Genomic DNA, 18,872 nt, shown 5'->3' on the forward strand with positions numbered 1-18,872 from the left:
ACTACAGGAAAATACAGCAGCTTGCCTAACATAGCAAGCACCAACATGTACTATCCATGGAATTTTAGCTTTGGTAATCTCTTTTGATCACACAGTGGGATTTAATCTGCTAGTTCGGGGGACTAAGCAACTAAACTGTGATTTCCAGAAAGAAGCATGATCTTTGTTATCTGCCAAAAATGGGCTTAACTGTCTACCTCTAACTGCCTAAATCAGTTCTACATTACGCCTCTAGAGAACTGACCCTTAGCTAACAAAACCAACATGGTTTGTGGCAGTTGTCACCTGTCCCCAACAAAGAAAGGTGCAGAACTGAAGAAACAATTATTGCAACTGGGTTTTCAAGACTTCCCATTGTTCTAAGAAGCCATTAGGATGTGAATGAAAACAGGCTTCATTAATTCTGTTTCAGAAAACTTTTGCAATTGATTTTATTTACAGTGCCAGAGGTTGCTGAATTTCTGACATCCTATATATTTTAAATGATACAGTGACACATTTAAAAGCATGGAAAGGCTAGCTTGCGGTGCGAATTGCCATACGGAGTCCACACTTAGTTTAGTTTTATTGGTATCAGAGGAAAAGTATGGGGACATTGGATTACACTGGTAGAAACTCAGCCAAAAGGATTTAAATCTATATTCAAATATTACACATGCAAAGAGAACACCACCCTACAAGAACAACTTCATTTGCTGCTGCATTTGTCTAATATTAACAGTTATAAACAGAGCAGTGCAACTGGTATTTGGAACGATCCTTACAGTGTCAGTTGTCAGGCACAAGACTTCACTTTTCTTCACACCACTGGTTTTCTTTGCGTACCTAAAAATCAAGACAGCCTTTATTACATTACTTAAGGATTCTGAAAGTGTGCAAAGCAAAGGAAATGGTACTCATGCCTGAAACCAAGGGAATGGTATTTATTTTCTATTGAGGCTATTTCCATACAGGCTTATCAGGCATGTGGGCAGGAGGAGCACCATACAAAAGTGTGAAGGAAAACTTATATGCATGGCATGCCTCTCATATGGCACATCTTAGCTTCACATAACAAGCTTTGAGCAAGTACTTTATCTTTGTGAGGATCATTATGACAAAGACCCAGAATCCTAAGTGAGACTACAATAATTGGGATAGAATGTCACACAGAGTCCAGCACCAGTGATTTGTTGCTCAACCGATGAGATCATGTATCTTCAAAGGACTACAAAAAAATGAGTAGTACAGATCCTGTTTTATGCAGAGCAACTAAATCCAAGGTAAAAACTATGGCATACCTGGGCTTCTTCTTCTTCAGTGAAGTCATTCTTGATATTGAAGGTCTTGCGGATTTCTTCTGGTGTTTTTCCCTTAATCATATTTGCAACTGTCTTGCACGTCACATCAAGTAAGCCTTTGATGTCTAAGTAGTTTGCAGCCTTTAGGGGGGAAAGACCAATTTAATGTCTTGTGCTCAATGCAATACCACCAAAATATACTATACCATCAGGTTTCTATTTATATAAAGTAACAGCCAATAACAAAGACATTTCCCATTTCATTGTAATTTACTTATTTGCATGATATTATAGTAAGATGTCTGGTTTTTTGTTTAATCAAGATAACTTTATTGATACTTTTTTGTTTAGCATTTACAAGGACCATCAATTAAGCCAGACGGGGGACCCCAGGTGCTGAACTGTTATCAATTAAAACTCTATCTTGCCCTTCCACTCAAGGAGCCTAGGGTGGCAAATAATAAAACAGCAAAATGATACAATTTTAAGAAATTAAAAATATATCAAACATCTTAAGAACAGTCACATATCACAGCTATTAATTTCAAGGTTGCCGCAAATTGTCTTTCAGCTATCAAATGCCCAGGTGAACATAAATGTTTTTAAATTCCTCTTGAATATTAATAATGAGGAAGAAACAATTCACCAAGGAGGGCATTGAAGAACAGTTACCAAGAAGGCCGCCACAGGTCAGTGCTCATCTAGCAGCATCAACATGTCAATCATAAGGTTCAAGATGGTTGATACTGGGGAGATGCATTTTTAGCTACTTGAGTCCCAATCAGATTAGGGCCTTCTAAGCCAGCCTGTCACCTTGAATTGGGCTTGGTAGCTCACTGGCAGTCAGTGCATTGTTTTCTAGACCAGAGACACACCGTCCCATCAGGATGTCCCATTCATAACTTCAATCACTCTAGACTACTGACCGCATTGGCCTGGAAATGTGGGAGGCATAGTCCAACAACATCTGAAGGGTCTCAAGTTGCCCGCCTCTGAATTAAGCATTTTCAGAACACATGGTCATTCAGTTATGGAGCATGCATCTATAATACACCAAATCTAAACATTTATGCCATAGCAGTCAGCTAGTTTGCTTTGAAAGGCCCTAGGAGCAAGAAAACAGAGTCCTACTCATACAAGTATTGTCATAGATGCCACTTCATTTCATTTATGGATTCAGCAGCAAAAATTTGGCCGTGTCCTTTAGTTGCAGGCGTCTAGTTTACATGTATGCTTGAAGTAATGTTCACTTGCTGAAGTGTGACTTTATTATGCATGCAGGACCAAAATAAAGGTTTCCCCTGAAGATCAAACCCAGGCAGGCTCATAGAGGGAGATACGGTCCTTCAGATAGCCTGGACACAAGCTTTATTGGGCTTTATAGGTCATAATGAGCACTTTGAAATGTGCCCAGAAACAAACCAGTAGTCAGTGGAACTGTTGACATAAGGAATTTCTGTTCTTCCTGTAACCAGCTCTGGTCAGCATTCTGAACTGCAGAAGTTTCGAAAAACTGTGCAATGGCACACCCACAGAAAGCTTGATATAAATGGGATGTAACTAAGCTATGGATCACAGTGGCCAGATCAGATATTTCCAGAATGGAAGCAACAAGCCAACAATCAAAATATTGGACAGGAGTTACCCAGGACCACCATCTGGGCTTGGCCTCCAAGATAGACCACAGCCACCCTAAAACAGTTCCTCCAAGTCTCATAATAGTAGGATACCATGGTCAATGGTCTCAAAAGCCACTGAGAGGTCCAGCACACTCTCCCTGTCCAGCTTCCAGAATAGGTCATCCACCAAGGGACCCAAAGCCATTTCTTTCCCATAACCAGGCCTGAATCCAGACTAAAATGGATCTAGACAATCAATCTCATCCAAGAACTCATGAGGCTGAGAAGCCACCAGATGCTTCAGCACCTTGTCCAAGAATGGAATATTGGAGACCGGCTAATAATTATCCAGACTAGTGGGACTCTGGGAGGGCTTTTTCAGCAAAGGTCTTACTACTTAGGCAGGTTGAAACTTCATCTTGCTGAAGAATTGTTCACCTTTCCCTTACCCACTCAGCAATTCCTCCCACCTGGCTACTCTTATAAGCCAGGAAGGACAAGGACCCAGCAAACACATGGTGGCTCTCACTTCTCCAAAACAAAACGTATTAGAAATTTCTATAATACCATGTAATATTCCATTGATCTACAAAGTTCATTACAACAACACCTGGCACCACCTGAATATACAAAACCAACCTACCAGGATAAGTTCAAAGAGAGTTCCTTGGTCTACTTTAAGAAATTCTTGGTCCCACACAGGGATGTCATCTGTTCGTTTCTCTTTGTTTTCATCATCCTCAGGGGGAGGTGGATCATCTTTATGGTGGGTGCACCACTGGATTACCTTAAGGAATTAGAGTAAAGTAGCTTATGAAAGATCTTCATACTTGTTTATTTGGTCTAAAATAAACATTTGCTCTTAAAACTTCAAGCAAATTAGTTTTATCAGTGCTCAGAGATCTTTTTGCACAGCCACTACTTAATACAATAACACAGAACTGTTAAAACATTCATCTTTTCTGGAAATTTTACTAATTTAAACTAAACATCCTGCCATTTTTAAGCATACCACCAGCTGCTCCTAATTATCTCAATACAAACCTTTCGGGGGGAAGAACTGACAGTAGCATAATCTCAAAACACAGTCTGCAAATGCTGTAAACAAGATTTCACACACTTAATACTGAACTGCTTTCTCACATTTCAATCTTGTGATGCCAATTAAGTACTTTCAAACTGACAGAACTACTGTAAAGATTAAGTGGGAAGAAGCAACAAATAAGTCAAACAGAATGAAAATTTGAAAAGACTGGCTCACAAATGCTGCCTTATCTGAAACCAGTTAAATCCTAAAACATTTATACATGCTTAAAGAGTCAATATCATAATGCTGTTATACAAATCTATGATGCAACCTCATCTGGAACATTGTGTACAGTTCTAGTCACCTCACCTCAAAAAAAGGGTACTGTCGAGCTGGAAATGGTTCAAAAAAAGGCAAACAAATTTATCAAGGGGCTGGATTAACTCCCCTATGAGGAAAGGTTGGAACTTGTGTGGCTTTTTAGTTTAGAGAAAAGGTTAGGTAAAGGGAGGGGAGACATGACAGACATGGTATAGAGAAAGTGGGCAGGGAGAAGTTTTTCTCTCTCATATTACTAGTAATAGGGGCAATTCAGTGAAGCTGTATGCTTGAAGATCTGGACCAGACAAAATAAAGTACAGTGGTACCTTGGTTTAAGAACAGCTTAGTTTATGAACAACTTGGATTAAGAATGCTGCAAATCCAGAAGTAGGTGTTTTGGTTTGTGAACTTTGCCTTGGAAGCAGAACATGTTTCGCTTTCTGTTGTGTGTGTTCCATTTGTAAATTGAGTCCCCCCACTGCTATGGGAAAGCACACCTTGGTTTAAGAACGGACGTCCGGAAAGGATTAAGTTCGTAAACCAAGGTACCACTATATTTATTTACACAGCACACAGTTAAGCTACACAATTCACCTTCACAAGATGAAGTGATAGCTAGCAATTTGAAAGGCTTTTAAAACAGGATTTGACAAATTAAATGTATGATAAGGCCACAATGGCTATTTTCTACCTCCACTGTCAGAGATAGTATGCCTCTGAATAAAATTTGCATGGAATCACAAATAAGCACTGTTGTACTCGGGTCCTGTCTGTAGACCTCCCATGGGCATCTGGCTGGCTACTGTTGAGAACCAGATGTTGAACTATGCAGGCCACTGGCCTGATCCAGCAGAGCTCTAATACAGTGTTTCCCAACCGGTGTTCCGCGGCACAGTAGTGTGCCGCCGGACGTCGCCTGGTGTGCCGTGGGAGGGAGGCGGGCGAGTCGGGCTAATCCTCCGACGAGCTCCACCTCCAGACCCATTGCTCAAATCCTTTAACCCAGCAAGGCAGGAGGGCGGGGGGGGGGGGGGAGAAAGAGAAAAAAGAAAGGGTGGAAAAAAGAAGGGGAAGAGGAAATATTTTTTTTAAAAAAGGAAAGAGAGGGAAAAAAGCGAGGGATGGAGGAAGGTCGTTCCTCGATAGAAAGGACTGAAGGGGTGGCAGCTGCGTGGCTGACAATGGGGGTGGGGGGGGGAAGAGACGGGAGAGGGACCGTCTCTCCTTTTCTCCAGGCGAGAATGCTGTGTGGCTTCTTCTTCGGAGCGGGGGGAGAACTGTGTGGCAAGACCCCAATCGTTTTTTTCTGTGGAGAAAAACGATTGCTCCGACTGAGGGAAGAGAGTGAGTTGCGCGGAGCGCCTGCCTGACAATCGCCTCGGAAGGAATCGAGATTTGGGGTGGGTGGAGTGACGGGACGGCGGTGTCGCCTCCTCTCTCTTTCTCCCTCCTCCGCGGCCGCTAGTGACGGGCTTTTAACTTCTCCCAACTTTTGTGTGCGCGCGCGGCCCTCGAAGTCCCCCCTTCCCGGGGGACCCGACTAGGCCCTGCCCGCCGCTGGGTGAGAGCGCAGCCTAGGGAGCCGCATTGCCGCTGCCGTGCGCCTGGCTGGGTGGGGGGAGGGGACCCTGGCGGCGGCGGCCCCAGCGGCGCCTTGGTGCTCGTGCGGGACTCGCTCGGCTGGTGCCGGCCTCTCAGGGCGGAGGCCTAGTCGCGGGCTTCTGGGTGTTGGGGTTGCTACGCGCCTCAGTCCCCGGGGACCCAGCGTCGCAGCCTGACGCCGCCGAGTGTGTGGCTATGAATGGGAGGGTGGCGGTGGTGGGGCGGCGGCGGGCCTCTCCCCCTTCCTTTCTGCAAGGGACTCTTCTTGTTGAATGTGGGGCTGGGAGAGAGGCGCGCATTTCTGCTCCCCCTCCCGCTTTGTACATGGAGAATGGCCTTGTCCTCCTCCCTCCCCCTTCTGCCGTGTAGCGCGGAGGGTGTGCGTCTAATCCCCTCTCCACCTGCTCCCTGAGCTGCTACCCTTGTGTAAGGGGAGGCTGCGAGTGTGTATCCGACGCAGGCAGCATGCTCTTATTTCTCCCACCTTAAATCAGCGCTAATTGCGCCTGGACGCAGTATTTACTTCTGAGTAGGCCCCATTCTCCCCCCCCCCCTAGCACCTGACGTTGCTATTCGTATCATCAGGTTTGTTTGTTGATAATTTAATTGTTTTAAAAGCATCATGCTAAAGAGCTCTCTCCCACCCCCAGACCCTTGGGCAAAACAGAAACACACACATACACAAACACAGAGATTGAGCCCTGCAGGTTTTATGAAATGAATGGATTCTGAATGCCTGTTTCAGTGGCTTGTCCGCCTTAGGCTGCTGGGCCAGACACCTGTTACACGGTGCAGTCCGTAAGCTGTGAGCGCTGCTACCTGCCGCCGAGACCACGTAACGACAGTCTTGAAAGACCTACATTGGCTCCCAGTACCTTTCCGAGCACAATTCAAAGTGTTGGTGCTGACCTTTAAAGCCCTAAGCGGTTTCGGTCCAGTATACCTGAAGTAGCGTCTCCGCCACCATCGTTCAGCCCAGACACTGAGATCCAGTGCCAAGGGCCTTCTGGCAATTCCCTCACTGTGAAAAGTGAGGTTACAGGGAACCAGGCAGAGGGCCTTCTCGGTAGTGGCGCCCGCCCTGTGGAATGCCCTCCCATCAGACATCAAAGAGATAAACCAGTGTTTCCCAACCGGTACGAGACGTTGCCTGGTGTGCCGTGGGAGGGAGGCGGGCGAGTCGGGCGGCGAGAGGCGGGGCGGCGGCGGCGAGGAGAGGCCGCCCAGCGCGGGGCTCTCGCCGTCTGCCTGCCTGGCTGCCTGCGTGGCGCTGACGTCACGGGGCTGTAACGTGCCCCACATAGGCACACGCGGGGCGGCGAGCGAGCTCCCTCCCACATCCCATCGCCGCTCGCTTTGGCCGGCCTACTGGGCTGTCGCAGGCAGAAGGCCTGCGCATGCGCAAGGTTTTCGCGCCTTCGGGATTCCCTTCACGCCTTCCTCCTCCCGGGTCCTTGAGAGTGCGGGAAGCGGCAGCGCGAGACCGGCGTTGAGCCTGGTAGGTATTGCGCTTGCCAAGGCAGTCATTTGGGAAATGAAAACTTGCAAAGCAAGCAACCAGTTCAATCTGAGGAACGTGTATGCTTAATATCCTGTATCTGAAACCTGTTCTGCCTGCTCCCCCACACTTGGTGCCATTTTCATCTACACATGCAGCAGAGTAAGTTGACCCAGAATAGTACCAATTCAGATGGCAGATGGGAGAATGACAGTGCTGAATGCTTTCCCATGTAGAACAGTCCCTGCAAATAAAAACCTAGCATATTTGGAAGAAGGATGCTAGCCTAACCATTACCTTCTATGCTGTAACTATTTTTTTATTTTTTTTTACATAAGTAAAAAGTGACCTTTCCCCATCTGGCATGGTGGTGTGCCTCGAGACTTTTTTTCATGAAACAAGTGTGCCTTTGCCCAAAAAAGGTTGGGAAACACTGCTCTAATATTCAAAACTGCACAGGAAACTCTACCCAGAAGAAGCAGAGGCTTCCTGCTTCAGGTATGTAGTATAACTGAGTAAAAGACAGGTAACAGAGGGGGTGGGATCAGCAAGAATGGCCCTTCTTCCTCCCTCCATGCAACTGGAATTATATGAGGTTGCTCACACAGAACTTATAAATAATGCAAATATAGAGTCTATCATGTATAGGGAAGATGGCAACAAGTAAGGCTGCTTAGAATGACACAGAAATGTAAAATGAACAGTTAAGCCACATATAGCAACTAAAAGGTTGTGTGTATGCTCCATAAAACTACTGTAATAAAAATGGATGCGCTATCTGAATGTAGTATTATATTATCCCAAATAAAAATATAACTTAATTTTCCCAGTACTGGATATACTTCTCACAATAGAAGAACCATTTTCAGAAAAGATGGCTATACTGCATACAACAAGGTTGAGTCTGAAAGCTCATGTTACCAAAACAAAAATCATGTTCAACATTACCTTTTTTAATATAGCTGCATTAACGTTTGGAAGAGGGACAGGATCATCATCCCCTTCATCATCCATTCCCAAATCTGAAAATAGAAAAAAAGACAATTTACATAGCCAGGACCCCTACATTTCTTAAAGGGCACCTTCTACTGCAATATAGGTACATTCAGATCCTGTTCTTTACTAAAATATACTCTTTTCCAACATGTAGCTTATGCAAAATGCACAGGCTACACAGTGCAAATTATTAATAAATTGATTCTATTTGTATTCAAGACTGATTTTGTTAGAAGTAATGCTAGCCATATTGCCTAACTCCTGCTCAAGGGAGGACATATTCCTAGCTGAAGTATTAAAACAGATGGTCAGGCCATCTAATCTTTTCTTGAAGATTTCCAAGAAATTAATATTCACACTCTCTCTAAGCAACTGATGGAAATGCTGACTTACTTGACTAGTAATTTGAGAGACCTGCAGCTGATATTTTGGCTGGTAAATTCCCCATAGTCTGATCATATGCATATATGAAGCAAGCATTCTAGTTCAATGTGCACAGAACTGCAGTCTTAAGTTGTTTGCCTTTGCCACTATCTTGTGTTTTGTCTGGTAGGGAAAGGAAGAACCTTGTTTTCTACTCTACTTCCTCACTCATAGAATTCACACAGTCCTCAGCCAATAAGCCATTTTGTCTATTGCTGCTGCAGCTGCCATGTTGACAGACGTTGCTACCTTAGCAAGAAACAGTGGGTTTACGAAGGTCCTTCACAGTTGACACTAACAGACCAACTGGTGAACATGAACTTCTGCTTCTTCAACTCCCAGGCAGAAAGAGTCAATGTATGTGTATAATACCAATAAATGCATCAACCTGTACCCACAACACAGAAGTAAATCCACATGGAAGGACTCCATGGAACTTACTTACAAGAATGTATATCATCAGACTGTAAAAAAAAAATATGTTCCTCTGTTCTGATCTGCCTCTCCTTCCCCAGCTCCTAGCACACATGGACTGTGTGAAGATTCACCACCACAAGGATAACATACTGCATAAACTGTAAGGAGCCCCAAGGATTCCATTTGGTCTAGTTTCTGATTCACAACCTAAGGCCCTGATCCTAAGCACTCCAACCACAAAAAGACTGATTTTCCCCAGGCAAATCAGCACACGTACAAATAGCCCTTTAAGCCCTTCCTCAATGTTCACTCCCCTTTCATAGCATAAAATGAGCTGTGCGCAAAAGAAGAACCTCAGCCTTCTGTTGCTCTTTCCATTTGTGCATAGTAGCCAATACAGAAGTACCTCTTAAAGCTCTTATCTACACCAATGAACCCAATACTGTACTTCATTCAGAGTATGCCCCCCCCCCATTAACAGTTTCCACTTCAGGAAATATGGCATGGCCTTTGGTAAAATCAGAGCTGCTGTTTAGCTTGTGAAGTACTTTTATCAATGCATAATTGCCATATTAAAGCTTAACAGAGAACTGACTGCTATGAAGTAAATAAAATTTTTTTTAAAGTTTTCCAAGATGCTTGTAATTATCTAAACACATCGCAAAACTCACATCAACATGGATACACATGCAGCATCTTTATGCTCTATTGAGTCAAACCAAATATTTTTAAGCACATGGAGCAATGGCTGACACAATGTCCCAATCATGATTAATGCAATCTAAAATCTAGAAGATAATCACGTGAGCATGATCTTGGGGGGGGGGGAGCCCACATGTTCAATTTTGTGGTAACTTCAGATAGCAGGTCATAAGCATTTGGTGAGATTAAGAGCTTAAGAAGTAATAGATCAATGTGAACCACTGATTATTAAAAGACAGATGTTAAGCTGCGCCATTACTTGATGGATTTATCTGTTTTACAGCAACTGTGTACTGCCCTAAAATAGCAGCAAAAATAACAAGGCATTAATGTTGGTACAGCAGTGCCAACTCAGGGGCTCAGGGGCTTTCAATAATACTTTAGAAATTTTTAAACACATTTCCTATGTTTTTTAGTTACCCTATTACCAAGATTATCTGGCCAACACTAGCTCTTTCCCCCTTATGAGTCACAAAAAAACACCAGATAAGTGGAATGCATCTCTTGAAAACTATGTTGAAATAGCAAGACGCTCAGGTCTTACTAGCATATTCTGATATGTACCTTTGTATGGGCTAACATACCTAGCAGCAATGAGGAAATATAAAAATACAAATTCTATGTGAAAAATACCAAAAACTCAGAAATAGAAACAGAGCTACAAGAAAATATTGGGAAACAGTCCATAAGACTGTTGGATCCCTGTTTCTAAGGATTATAAACATTCACTTTACATAAAGGCCATATGGTTAAGTTCTATGGCTCCCTTTTAATTTGCTGGCAGTCCGAATTAAGCTTTCATCCTGCAAAATTTAATTGCTTCCAGCTCACAATTCTAGCTACCCACTCAAATATATACTATCACTTTACAAAGGCTCAGCCATAACAGGAACAGGCACGGTGAACATCCACTACGTCCTAAACAAAAGCTTTGTTATTAAGTGTTGAAAAATATGCCATGCTGAGCTTTGAAATACCTCCATGATACACTCCTGCGTACATATACAGTTCCAGTCCTGGCTAAAAACATGATCCTCCTCAAGCTCTATCAGATATGTGGCATCCAGTTTTAATGTCTCGTATTCCTATGACTGGTTTTCCATTCCTTTGAAGATCCGCTCCCTAGTTCAATCAATCTAATTTGACATAGAAGATTGCCTCTGAACGATTAGTAAGGTTTATTTCATATTTTACTGCATGTGGGAATCCCTTTAAGAATTTAGCTGAAACATACGTCACCCATCTTCATAACAGCTTTTGAACCAATGCATAAACAGAAGTCTGCATTCAAAAGCTCTGTTTAGAAGTTGAAGAATCCAACCAAATGGCCACATTTGCTTCGAGTGCCCTGAAGGTGGAAGGTAAGTGACTGCCGTTTCATGGTAGCCATGACTAATGTGGCAGTGCCTGCGAACAGCTGTTTTACTTCAAAATCGTACAAGAAACTGCTCAGACTTTAAAGCCATTGCGCTTTTACTCTTCAGTGACCCACCACAGAAATCAAGAGACGGACTTTCCTATCATCTGTATAATAGCAAGGAAATGAGGAAACTGTCTATTATCTTCAGAAAGACAAAAGGAGTGAAGGGTGTGAGAGAGAAGGGAGCTGTGCACCTGCATGTGTGGTAAGTGAATGTGCTCTGTGTGGGGGCTGTTATATGCAGTGAAAGTCTGTGTGCATAGGGAGGTGCTGTATGTATTCATATTGGTCACACCCACATCCAGCATGAAACCCCCGAGGGACTTTCTATGTAGCACTTGTGGGAAAAGAAAGTGTTAGTTGCACTCATGTGCACAATGCACAGTGGCTGAAATATTGTATGGCCTAAATAGATTTACCTTTATGTATCTCAAGATTTCCAGGTATGATTCCCATAGTTACTTCATGTTAAGCTAAGAATTAATCTATTCCTGGTATGCAGCAACCATCTTCAGACCACTATTCCAAGTTAACATATCTTCATACTTCCCTTACCTTCCAACATTGTCTTGATGGTTACAGACTGCTTTGCAATTTCAACGTCAACCTCAAATATTTCTCCATCAGAACTCTGCAGTTTAATTGAAGGCATCTATGGTGGAAAAATATAGTTAATGTTAGCTACATTTTAAATAATAAAAAGCTACAAAATTATTTTTATGCTGCAAAGGGCAGATCTTTGAATGAAGTGGTATACAAATTTAATAATAAAATAATTTGTTTATAGGACAGTTTTGTTACACAGTGCATCTTCTACTGAAAAATAAGATTACACGGAAAGGGAAATAAATTTTGTCTCTGTATGGGAGCTGACCAGAAGTAATGGATTGCTAAGATCACCACACACATTAACGGCTATAAAGAAATTTGAACTGGTTGTAGCTCACCTTTTGCCCTTGCAGTAGATCAACATTTGGTTTTTAAAAAATGTCTTCTCAGTTGCCAGAATATGCAATACTAAGTAGGTGATTTAATCAAGTATTGAAAGTATCGTTTAATCGGGATCTCAAGTTACATTTGGATAGAAAGTGCAGTATGAAATTGCTTTCATTGAACCTGACCTGTTTGTGCACCACTTTTATTTTTAAAAATACATGTTCAGTCACAAATTTGGAGAACTGCTTGCGTACCTCACCAAAACTTGAATCTCAGCCAGTGTCCTGACTTCTGTTATCTCTAGACTATGTTCTAGGCAAGTTTCCAACATATGATGCTGAACTTTCAAACAACTCCTTAATGCATTTTTGCTTTTAGCACCCAGTGGAAAGAGAAAGCTTTCATTTTTATAACAAAGTGAAAACTGCAAAGTTGCTAGACACCAAGTAACCTCGTTCAAAAAAGTCACCATGTTTTAACCTTTCTGACTTTCAAATTGACTTCTGGAAAAACCCAGTTGCAAGAATCACAGGCTATTATTTTTACTACCGTATTTTTCGTCCCGAGGACGCTCCATCCCATAGGACGCACTTATTTTTTGGGGGGGGGGGAGAAATAAAGGGGAAATTTTTCCTTTATTTCCCCCGCAAAAGCAGGTCAGGGAAACCGAACCAGGTCGAGGAACAGCGGGATGGCGGCGCTGCACCTCCCTGCTGTCCCCCAAGCTTGTGGGGCTGGCCGATGTCTGCCCGGCGCGAGGGGCGCTCTGCTTCAGGGCGCCCCGCCCACCGGGCGGCAGGCAGCTATCCGCAGCGTGGGGAGCCCTGCAGGGAACTCCTGCAGGGCTCCCCACGCTGCGGATGTCTGTCCGGCATGCGGGGCGCTCTGCTTCAGGGCACCCCGCCCGCCGGGCAGCAGGCTGCTATCCGCAGCGTGGGGAGCCCTGCGGGGAACTCCCGCAGGGCTGCGTAGGCTGTGGAGGTGTTCCCGAAGCGCAGGTCGCTCTGCTTTCAGGGCGCCCGATGCTCCGGGAAGCAGGCTGCTATCCGCAGCCTAGACATCCCTGCGGGACCTCCCACAGGGCTGCCTAGGCTGCGGGTGTCTTCCTGAAGCCTGGAGAGTGAGAGGGGTCGGTGAGCACCGACCCCTCTCTCTCTCCAGGCTTCAGCAAAAGCCTGCATTCGCCCCATAGGACGCACCCAGATTTCCCCTTCATTTTTGGAGGGGAAAAAGTGCGTCCTATAGGGCGAAAAATACGGTATGTAACATCAGAAATATCATTAACAGAATTTTGTTGACAAATTACTGGAAATAAACTCTATCCCCAAAGTACAGTAAGTTGTGCGTTTACCAGCTAGGTAAGCACATTTTTAAAGAACCTCACTACCCTTTAGTAGCCACTTCTTGTAAAATCTCTCACAGAAAGCTGACTCATAGATATTGATACAGCAAGCAAATCCAGTTTTAGAATTGGACTCTGGGGAAAGAACTGCAGACAAGATTCCCTTCATCTCATACAATTGCATTGGTGCACAGTGCGTTTTTTCCTTGAGGGAGGCTAATAGTCCACAGATCCAAAATCTGTTCCATACAGCATTAACCTCCCATTCTATAGGTTTACTGTACCTTCTCAGTACTGCTGATCTTGGCAGCAATCAACTTAGCCACTGCATAACATTGAGTACATGCCAAGTGCATCACAAACTGAAATTAAATGGCACACAATCTTTTCCAGCTGCTTATCTTCCATAGTTTATTACCAGAATATTAAGATACCTTCATCAGATTTTGAGTTCCAAAATATGAACATTAGGGTCTTGTGCTTCTTTTAAATGTAAATGTGTCGCATACAAACACACTAAGCAATTTAATGACAGAAAACAAGAGTATACACTTTTGCAACACTACGTATGACTGAAGAAAATATATATTTAAAAGATAACCCTTCAAAAAACTTTTTAGGCTAGGCCAAGCTAAGTTTTAATTTCAAGATCAATGTATGCATATATACACAGTGAATCATGTTACAGGAAGCTGCATCATCAATTTGGTTTGACTACTACTACCAAGACTATTTTCTAATGTGCCCTTTTAGCTGCTCTAGTTTATTAGAAACATTTTTTTAAAGAATGACAGTATTTTGTATGGCTCTTGACTAGCAACTGACTACTGTACACTGCACAGTAAAAAAAAAGATACAGAATAGCGGAGAATTGTTGGGGCAAACAAGCATTTTGTCATTAAGTTTTGGTTTTATGCCAGAAGACATGATCTATAATTACACTATCTTTGAATAGTTGTTTTCCTTGATTTCTACCAAAATGCAAGGTTACCAAAGACACTGCATATTATTCTCTCAACTTTGTTATTCTTCCCAGTTCTCCATTTCAGCTATTTAACTATAATTCTAGTTACAATAGAGAAACCATGCAAAAACTGATTTTTGTGGCTTTGTGTACAATGGGTTGGAAAACAACTAATTTATACTGATATTTTAGTATGCGTCTGCTACAAAGTACGCAGTCAGAAGTAGTGGAGAGCAATGCGTCAGAGCTCAGACTATCACACTAAGTGCTCCCCCTGGCCTTTTCCACAGGATAACTTTGTCAAACAAAAATTCGAAAAGCTTCTCTTTACAGACTAGCAGTCTGACCCTGCATTTAACGGAAGATTCAATCGGGGGGGGGGGGGGCTTTATACCTAAACGGTTGTAAACAGTGATTAATCCTAGCTAGCGGATCAGTCTACCGAAACACAATTTATGTTACTGATCATTTTTAAACTCCCAATCTCAAGGCTTTTTATTTAAAAAAGGAGTAAGAGAGAATATTGTTTATAACGCCATTTCTTGTTGGTAGGGTAACCAAGCAAAACGGTGGAGCGAGTTCTACATATACAACAGGCACACACAAAAAAATCCCATTTCCATCCTTCTCTCGAGTACTCGCATACAGCGGAGGGGATAAAAGTCTACATGGGGGGGGGGAGAGAGAGAGAGAATAGTTCATGCCCCTACATGAACTATTCCGGAAATACAACACACGAAACCGCCTTCTTTTGTTAATGCTTTATTGTGCACGACCATTAAAAATGGGGGAGGGGGAGAGAGAAAAGGCGAAAAAGAGTGATAAAAAGAGCCTGTTTTATTAGCTTCAGAGATGTGGGACGCATAAATAAGTGGGGGGGGGGTGCTTGTCCCCAGGCAATTTACGGGTTACCTTCTCTTCTTCCACAGCAATCTCCAATCCCGCTGCTGGAGGAGCAGGTGGCGGAGACACCCCTTAGCAAGGAGGAGGAGGAGGAGGAGGAGGAAGAGACCGCTCCCTTAGCAACCACCTGCAAATAAAGTCCCTCAGCCCTTCCCTCCGCTGCGGCCTTCCAATCCCGCCTGCTAACTTCTCTCCCTTTTTTCCCTTCCGCGGCTTCCTGCCTCAACTCCCCAGCGCCCCCAAACTAAGGAGCGAGGCCTAGACGCAGGCCAGGCCTAGCCCTTACTCACCGTGAGGCAGCAACAGCAGCGGCTCTCGGCCCCTCCCTCTGCAACGCCACCCGGCTGAAACCAGCGAGACTACTAAAGGCGGCTCGCGGCCGTCGCGTCTTATAAGGATAAGGCGGGGCGGGGCCGAATTGAAGCGAGGGCCCCTCGGAGCTGCCTCCGCCCGCCCCCCACCCTCGCAGAGCACGGGGCTGTCTACTGCAGCGCCTGAACTAAAGCAGACCGGCAAACACAAAGGAAGCGCTCTTTCTCTCTATATATATTATGTTGCTCTTCCCCCTCAAGGCCTGCCTGTCTCCTCTTCCAACTGGGAGAGCGAGAGAGGCAGAGAGAGCAGAGCACAAACTACCACTCCTATGTAAGAGGGGGAGGAGATGGTTAACCTACACGTCGTTTACTGCCTCTGGGGGTCCTTCAGGCAAAAGCTGAAGCTGCCTTCGTCGGGAACAATCTCATGGCAACGGCCGCCTCACAATGGCGGCGGCGGCGGCGCGCGTAGTCAGCGGAAGGACGTCTAGGGCGCACATTACTGCGTCTTGCGCGCGCTTGCTACTTGCCCGCCGGCTGGTGTGTTCTGAGGTGAATGAGCTCCGCCAGCTCCCTTACTCGAGCGTTTTCGACTTCATCATTCTTATTCCCCTGCATTGCGTTCTCCGATCCGTCGGACGTCTTGCCTGGATGCTCCGGCAGCAAATTCACCGACCCAACCTTGGGTGTTTTTAAGTTCAGACGCTATGCCGGAGCCACACGCTCGCGTACATTGTCCCGAGAACGCGTGAGAAAGAAGTATAACGCCTCGAGCACACAAAGTGCAAGTAAGGCGACAAACCTTGAATATGAGGAGTCGAACCTGCGACCCGCCAACTGTCTTTTGAACTCAAACCCTCGGCAGTCCCAGCCGGCATGGCCAATGGTTAGGGTCGGGTTGATGGGGAGTTTGAACCCGGCAACAATGTCTCCGAAAGATATACTTCTGAGTAAACCGGGTTATACTGAAAATCTGCAATCCCAATAAACTCAACAGGGCTTCTAAGTAAAGAAGTCTATTATCCGACTCGCAGCGCTGTGTTTTACTTAAAAGCCAAGTCGCCCTAAATTTAGTTGCATAGTATACAACGAAGGCTATTTGTGCGTAAGAGTGATCCCATTTCCTTTTGGGCCAACCTACAACAGCGTGAACAGTTAATAAAAGTTACAAAACTACTCCACTGGTTGGGATAAAATGCATTTACCATCAGTCAGGGATCTCAAAATGTAATAGCTCTAGAACGCAAAACAGCAACAGCAGGAGGCCAAGCTCTATGTTAACCATACTTTTAAAATGTGCGATTAAGTTGACTGCTCACTTTTATTTGAAAGAAAAAGCATCCATAACAGCTTTCATGGCTTGTCATTATGTTCTGGACCAGGCTATGTTCTACCTCCACAGTTAAAGCCTGTATGCTTCTGAACACCCGCTGCTGGAAACCACTGCAAGGGAGAGCACTTTCTTGATCAGGTCCCGTTTGCTGGCATCCTATAGGTATCTCCACCACTGTGCAGACAGGATGCTGTTTACGATACAGTAGAGCATCTATGGAGCAAGTAGTTGCCAGGGAAGGGCCAGTTTCCAGCAGGAAACATACAGCTGTGCAATCCAAAGTAAAATCACATAACAGAGAACAAGCTCTTTTAATTTGAGGACTTCCAGAAAAAAATATTTCCACATGCCACTCCCATCTGTAAATATTATGTCCTGAACAAGCAATATTGCCTCCTGAAGCTTGTTTTCTGAGTATTTTAAAACAGGGATTTCTACAAGGACATTTTAACTCTGCTAAGGGTGAATTAAAAACACAGATCCATGTATGGACATTTAAAATTAATAAGCCTCTGCTGTTCTCAAAATTATGTAAATTGTTAGTCCAAAATGGAAGTACAGTAGTGGGCAAACTGACCACTGGGGACTGGATTTAATTCTTGATAGTTTCCATAATGGTTACTTTTAACGGCACACTGGACAGGGAATAAATAAAAAATTATTATTCCTAGTAGTAGTAGTAGTATGCATGTCTACTACCTTGGCAAGCCGCAACCTTACCCCAAGTCTCATTTTCAAGGCATAAAAGTGGAAAATGCAACAAAACACTTCAATGTGGTATGCTCTTGTTCAGGCTTCTAGCCAGCCAGCTATTGGCCTCTTCCAAGAGATTCCATTCTATTCCCCACTACCATCAGTCAGCATTCTATGGCCACAGGGCAAACAGTCTTCAGTGTGCTGTTTCAGGGTTTTTTTTTGGGGGGGGTGCACTTTTGAAAACCTTGGTGTTACCTCAAGGCTGCCAATTCCTCTCTTACATGGTATCATTTTGTCTATATAAGGATCCACAAGAGAATGAATTTGCTGTTCGTATACAGGATATTCATGGAGTTTATACACACATAACCGATTATCACATAGACAGTTTTGCATGTTTCTAACTTTCTTGTTTTTGTAACTATCAGCACATTCCATATACACAGTCCTCCTTAAAACATGTCTATTGTATATATGTACACACACAAAAAGATGACTAATAAAATATACCTGAAAACTTGTTGAGTCCCCTTTATGTTCAAACCTTATAGCAGCTTTAGCTGAAGCAAGCAATTAACAATAGTAAGGGCTGTTTTTCAAGGAAATCCCACTGCTTGGAATTAAGAAAATGGAGCAAGCTGCTTTTGGATAACTCGGCTCAGTGCTTTACAGCAAAATTAACATCAAATTGGTTACCTTTTAATATATGCAAGATATTTTCTTATCTATTGAAGCCACAATTCATGCTCTTTTATAGCAATCCAAGTATGCTGAGATTTATTATTATAAACCAAGTATGCTGCTATTAAATACCATGCCAAAAGTTTTTATAATAAACCTGCAGGACTGATATTTTGCGGCTGTTTTTTGGACTTCTGTTCCTTAACCATGCAATTACAGTAGTTTTGTCTTTTTACAAATAGCCTCTTTCCCATCTGCACCAAAAAAGGGGGGAGCAGCTATGCAGCTGTTGCTTGATATAATCGTGAGAATCTGAGCAGCATTTCTTATAATACTGTGGGGGTATTGTTTTTCTTACTATATTATCTATTTTTGTGATTTAAAAAAACCCTGTGTTT

At 43.7% G+C, this 18,872-nt stretch overlaps 1 protein-coding gene across 3 annotated transcripts; it reads right to left on the minus strand.

Moving 5' to 3' along the window:
* Positions 1-401: 401 nt before the first annotated feature.
* On the minus strand, positions 402-16,165 carry SKP1 (S-phase kinase associated protein 1). Of its 3 annotated transcripts, none has more exons than XM_083488270.1 (6): positions 15,741-16,165; positions 11,861-11,957; positions 8,296-8,369; positions 3,543-3,686; positions 1,281-1,421; positions 402-825 (listed from the first exon to the last, which is right to left on the minus strand). In XM_083488270.1, exons 2-6 carry the CDS (start codon positions 11,955-11,957, stop codon positions 790-792), a joined length of 492 nt encoding a protein of 163 aa, XP_083344396.1. In that variant the 5' UTR covers positions 15,741-16,165; the 3' UTR covers positions 402-789. The 3 variants fall into 3 exon arrangements, with proteins under 3 accessions (XP_083344396.1, XP_083344398.1, XP_083344397.1); XM_083488272.1 differs by having other exon boundaries at positions 11,861-12,786; positions 13,499-15,809; XM_083488271.1 differs by having other exon boundaries at positions 15,460-15,748.
* Between the last annotated feature and the right edge of the window lie 2,707 nt (positions 16,166-18,872).

This window comes from Podarcis liolepis (assembly GCF_965112155.1).
Source record: "Podarcis liolepis genome assembly, chromosome: 2".
Classification (NCBI taxonomy): domain Eukaryota; kingdom Metazoa; phylum Chordata; class Lepidosauria; order Squamata; family Lacertidae; genus Podarcis; species Podarcis liolepis.

Bases quoted from the DNA above. Each gene is read 5' to 3' on its own strand.
- SKP1 (XM_083488270.1), bottom strand. From the start codon at position 11,957: ATGCCTTCAATTAAACTGCAGAGTTCTGATGGAGAAATATTTGAGGTT. The intron at 1,422-3,542 runs GTAGGTTGGTTT...TCCCCCCTAAAG, and splicing joins CTCTCTTTGAACTTATCCTG to GCTGCAAACTACTTAGACAT. The intron at 826-1,280 runs GTATGCCATAGT...CTTGATTTTTAG, and splicing joins CTGAAGAAGAAGAAGCCCAG to GTACGCAAAGAAAACCAGTG.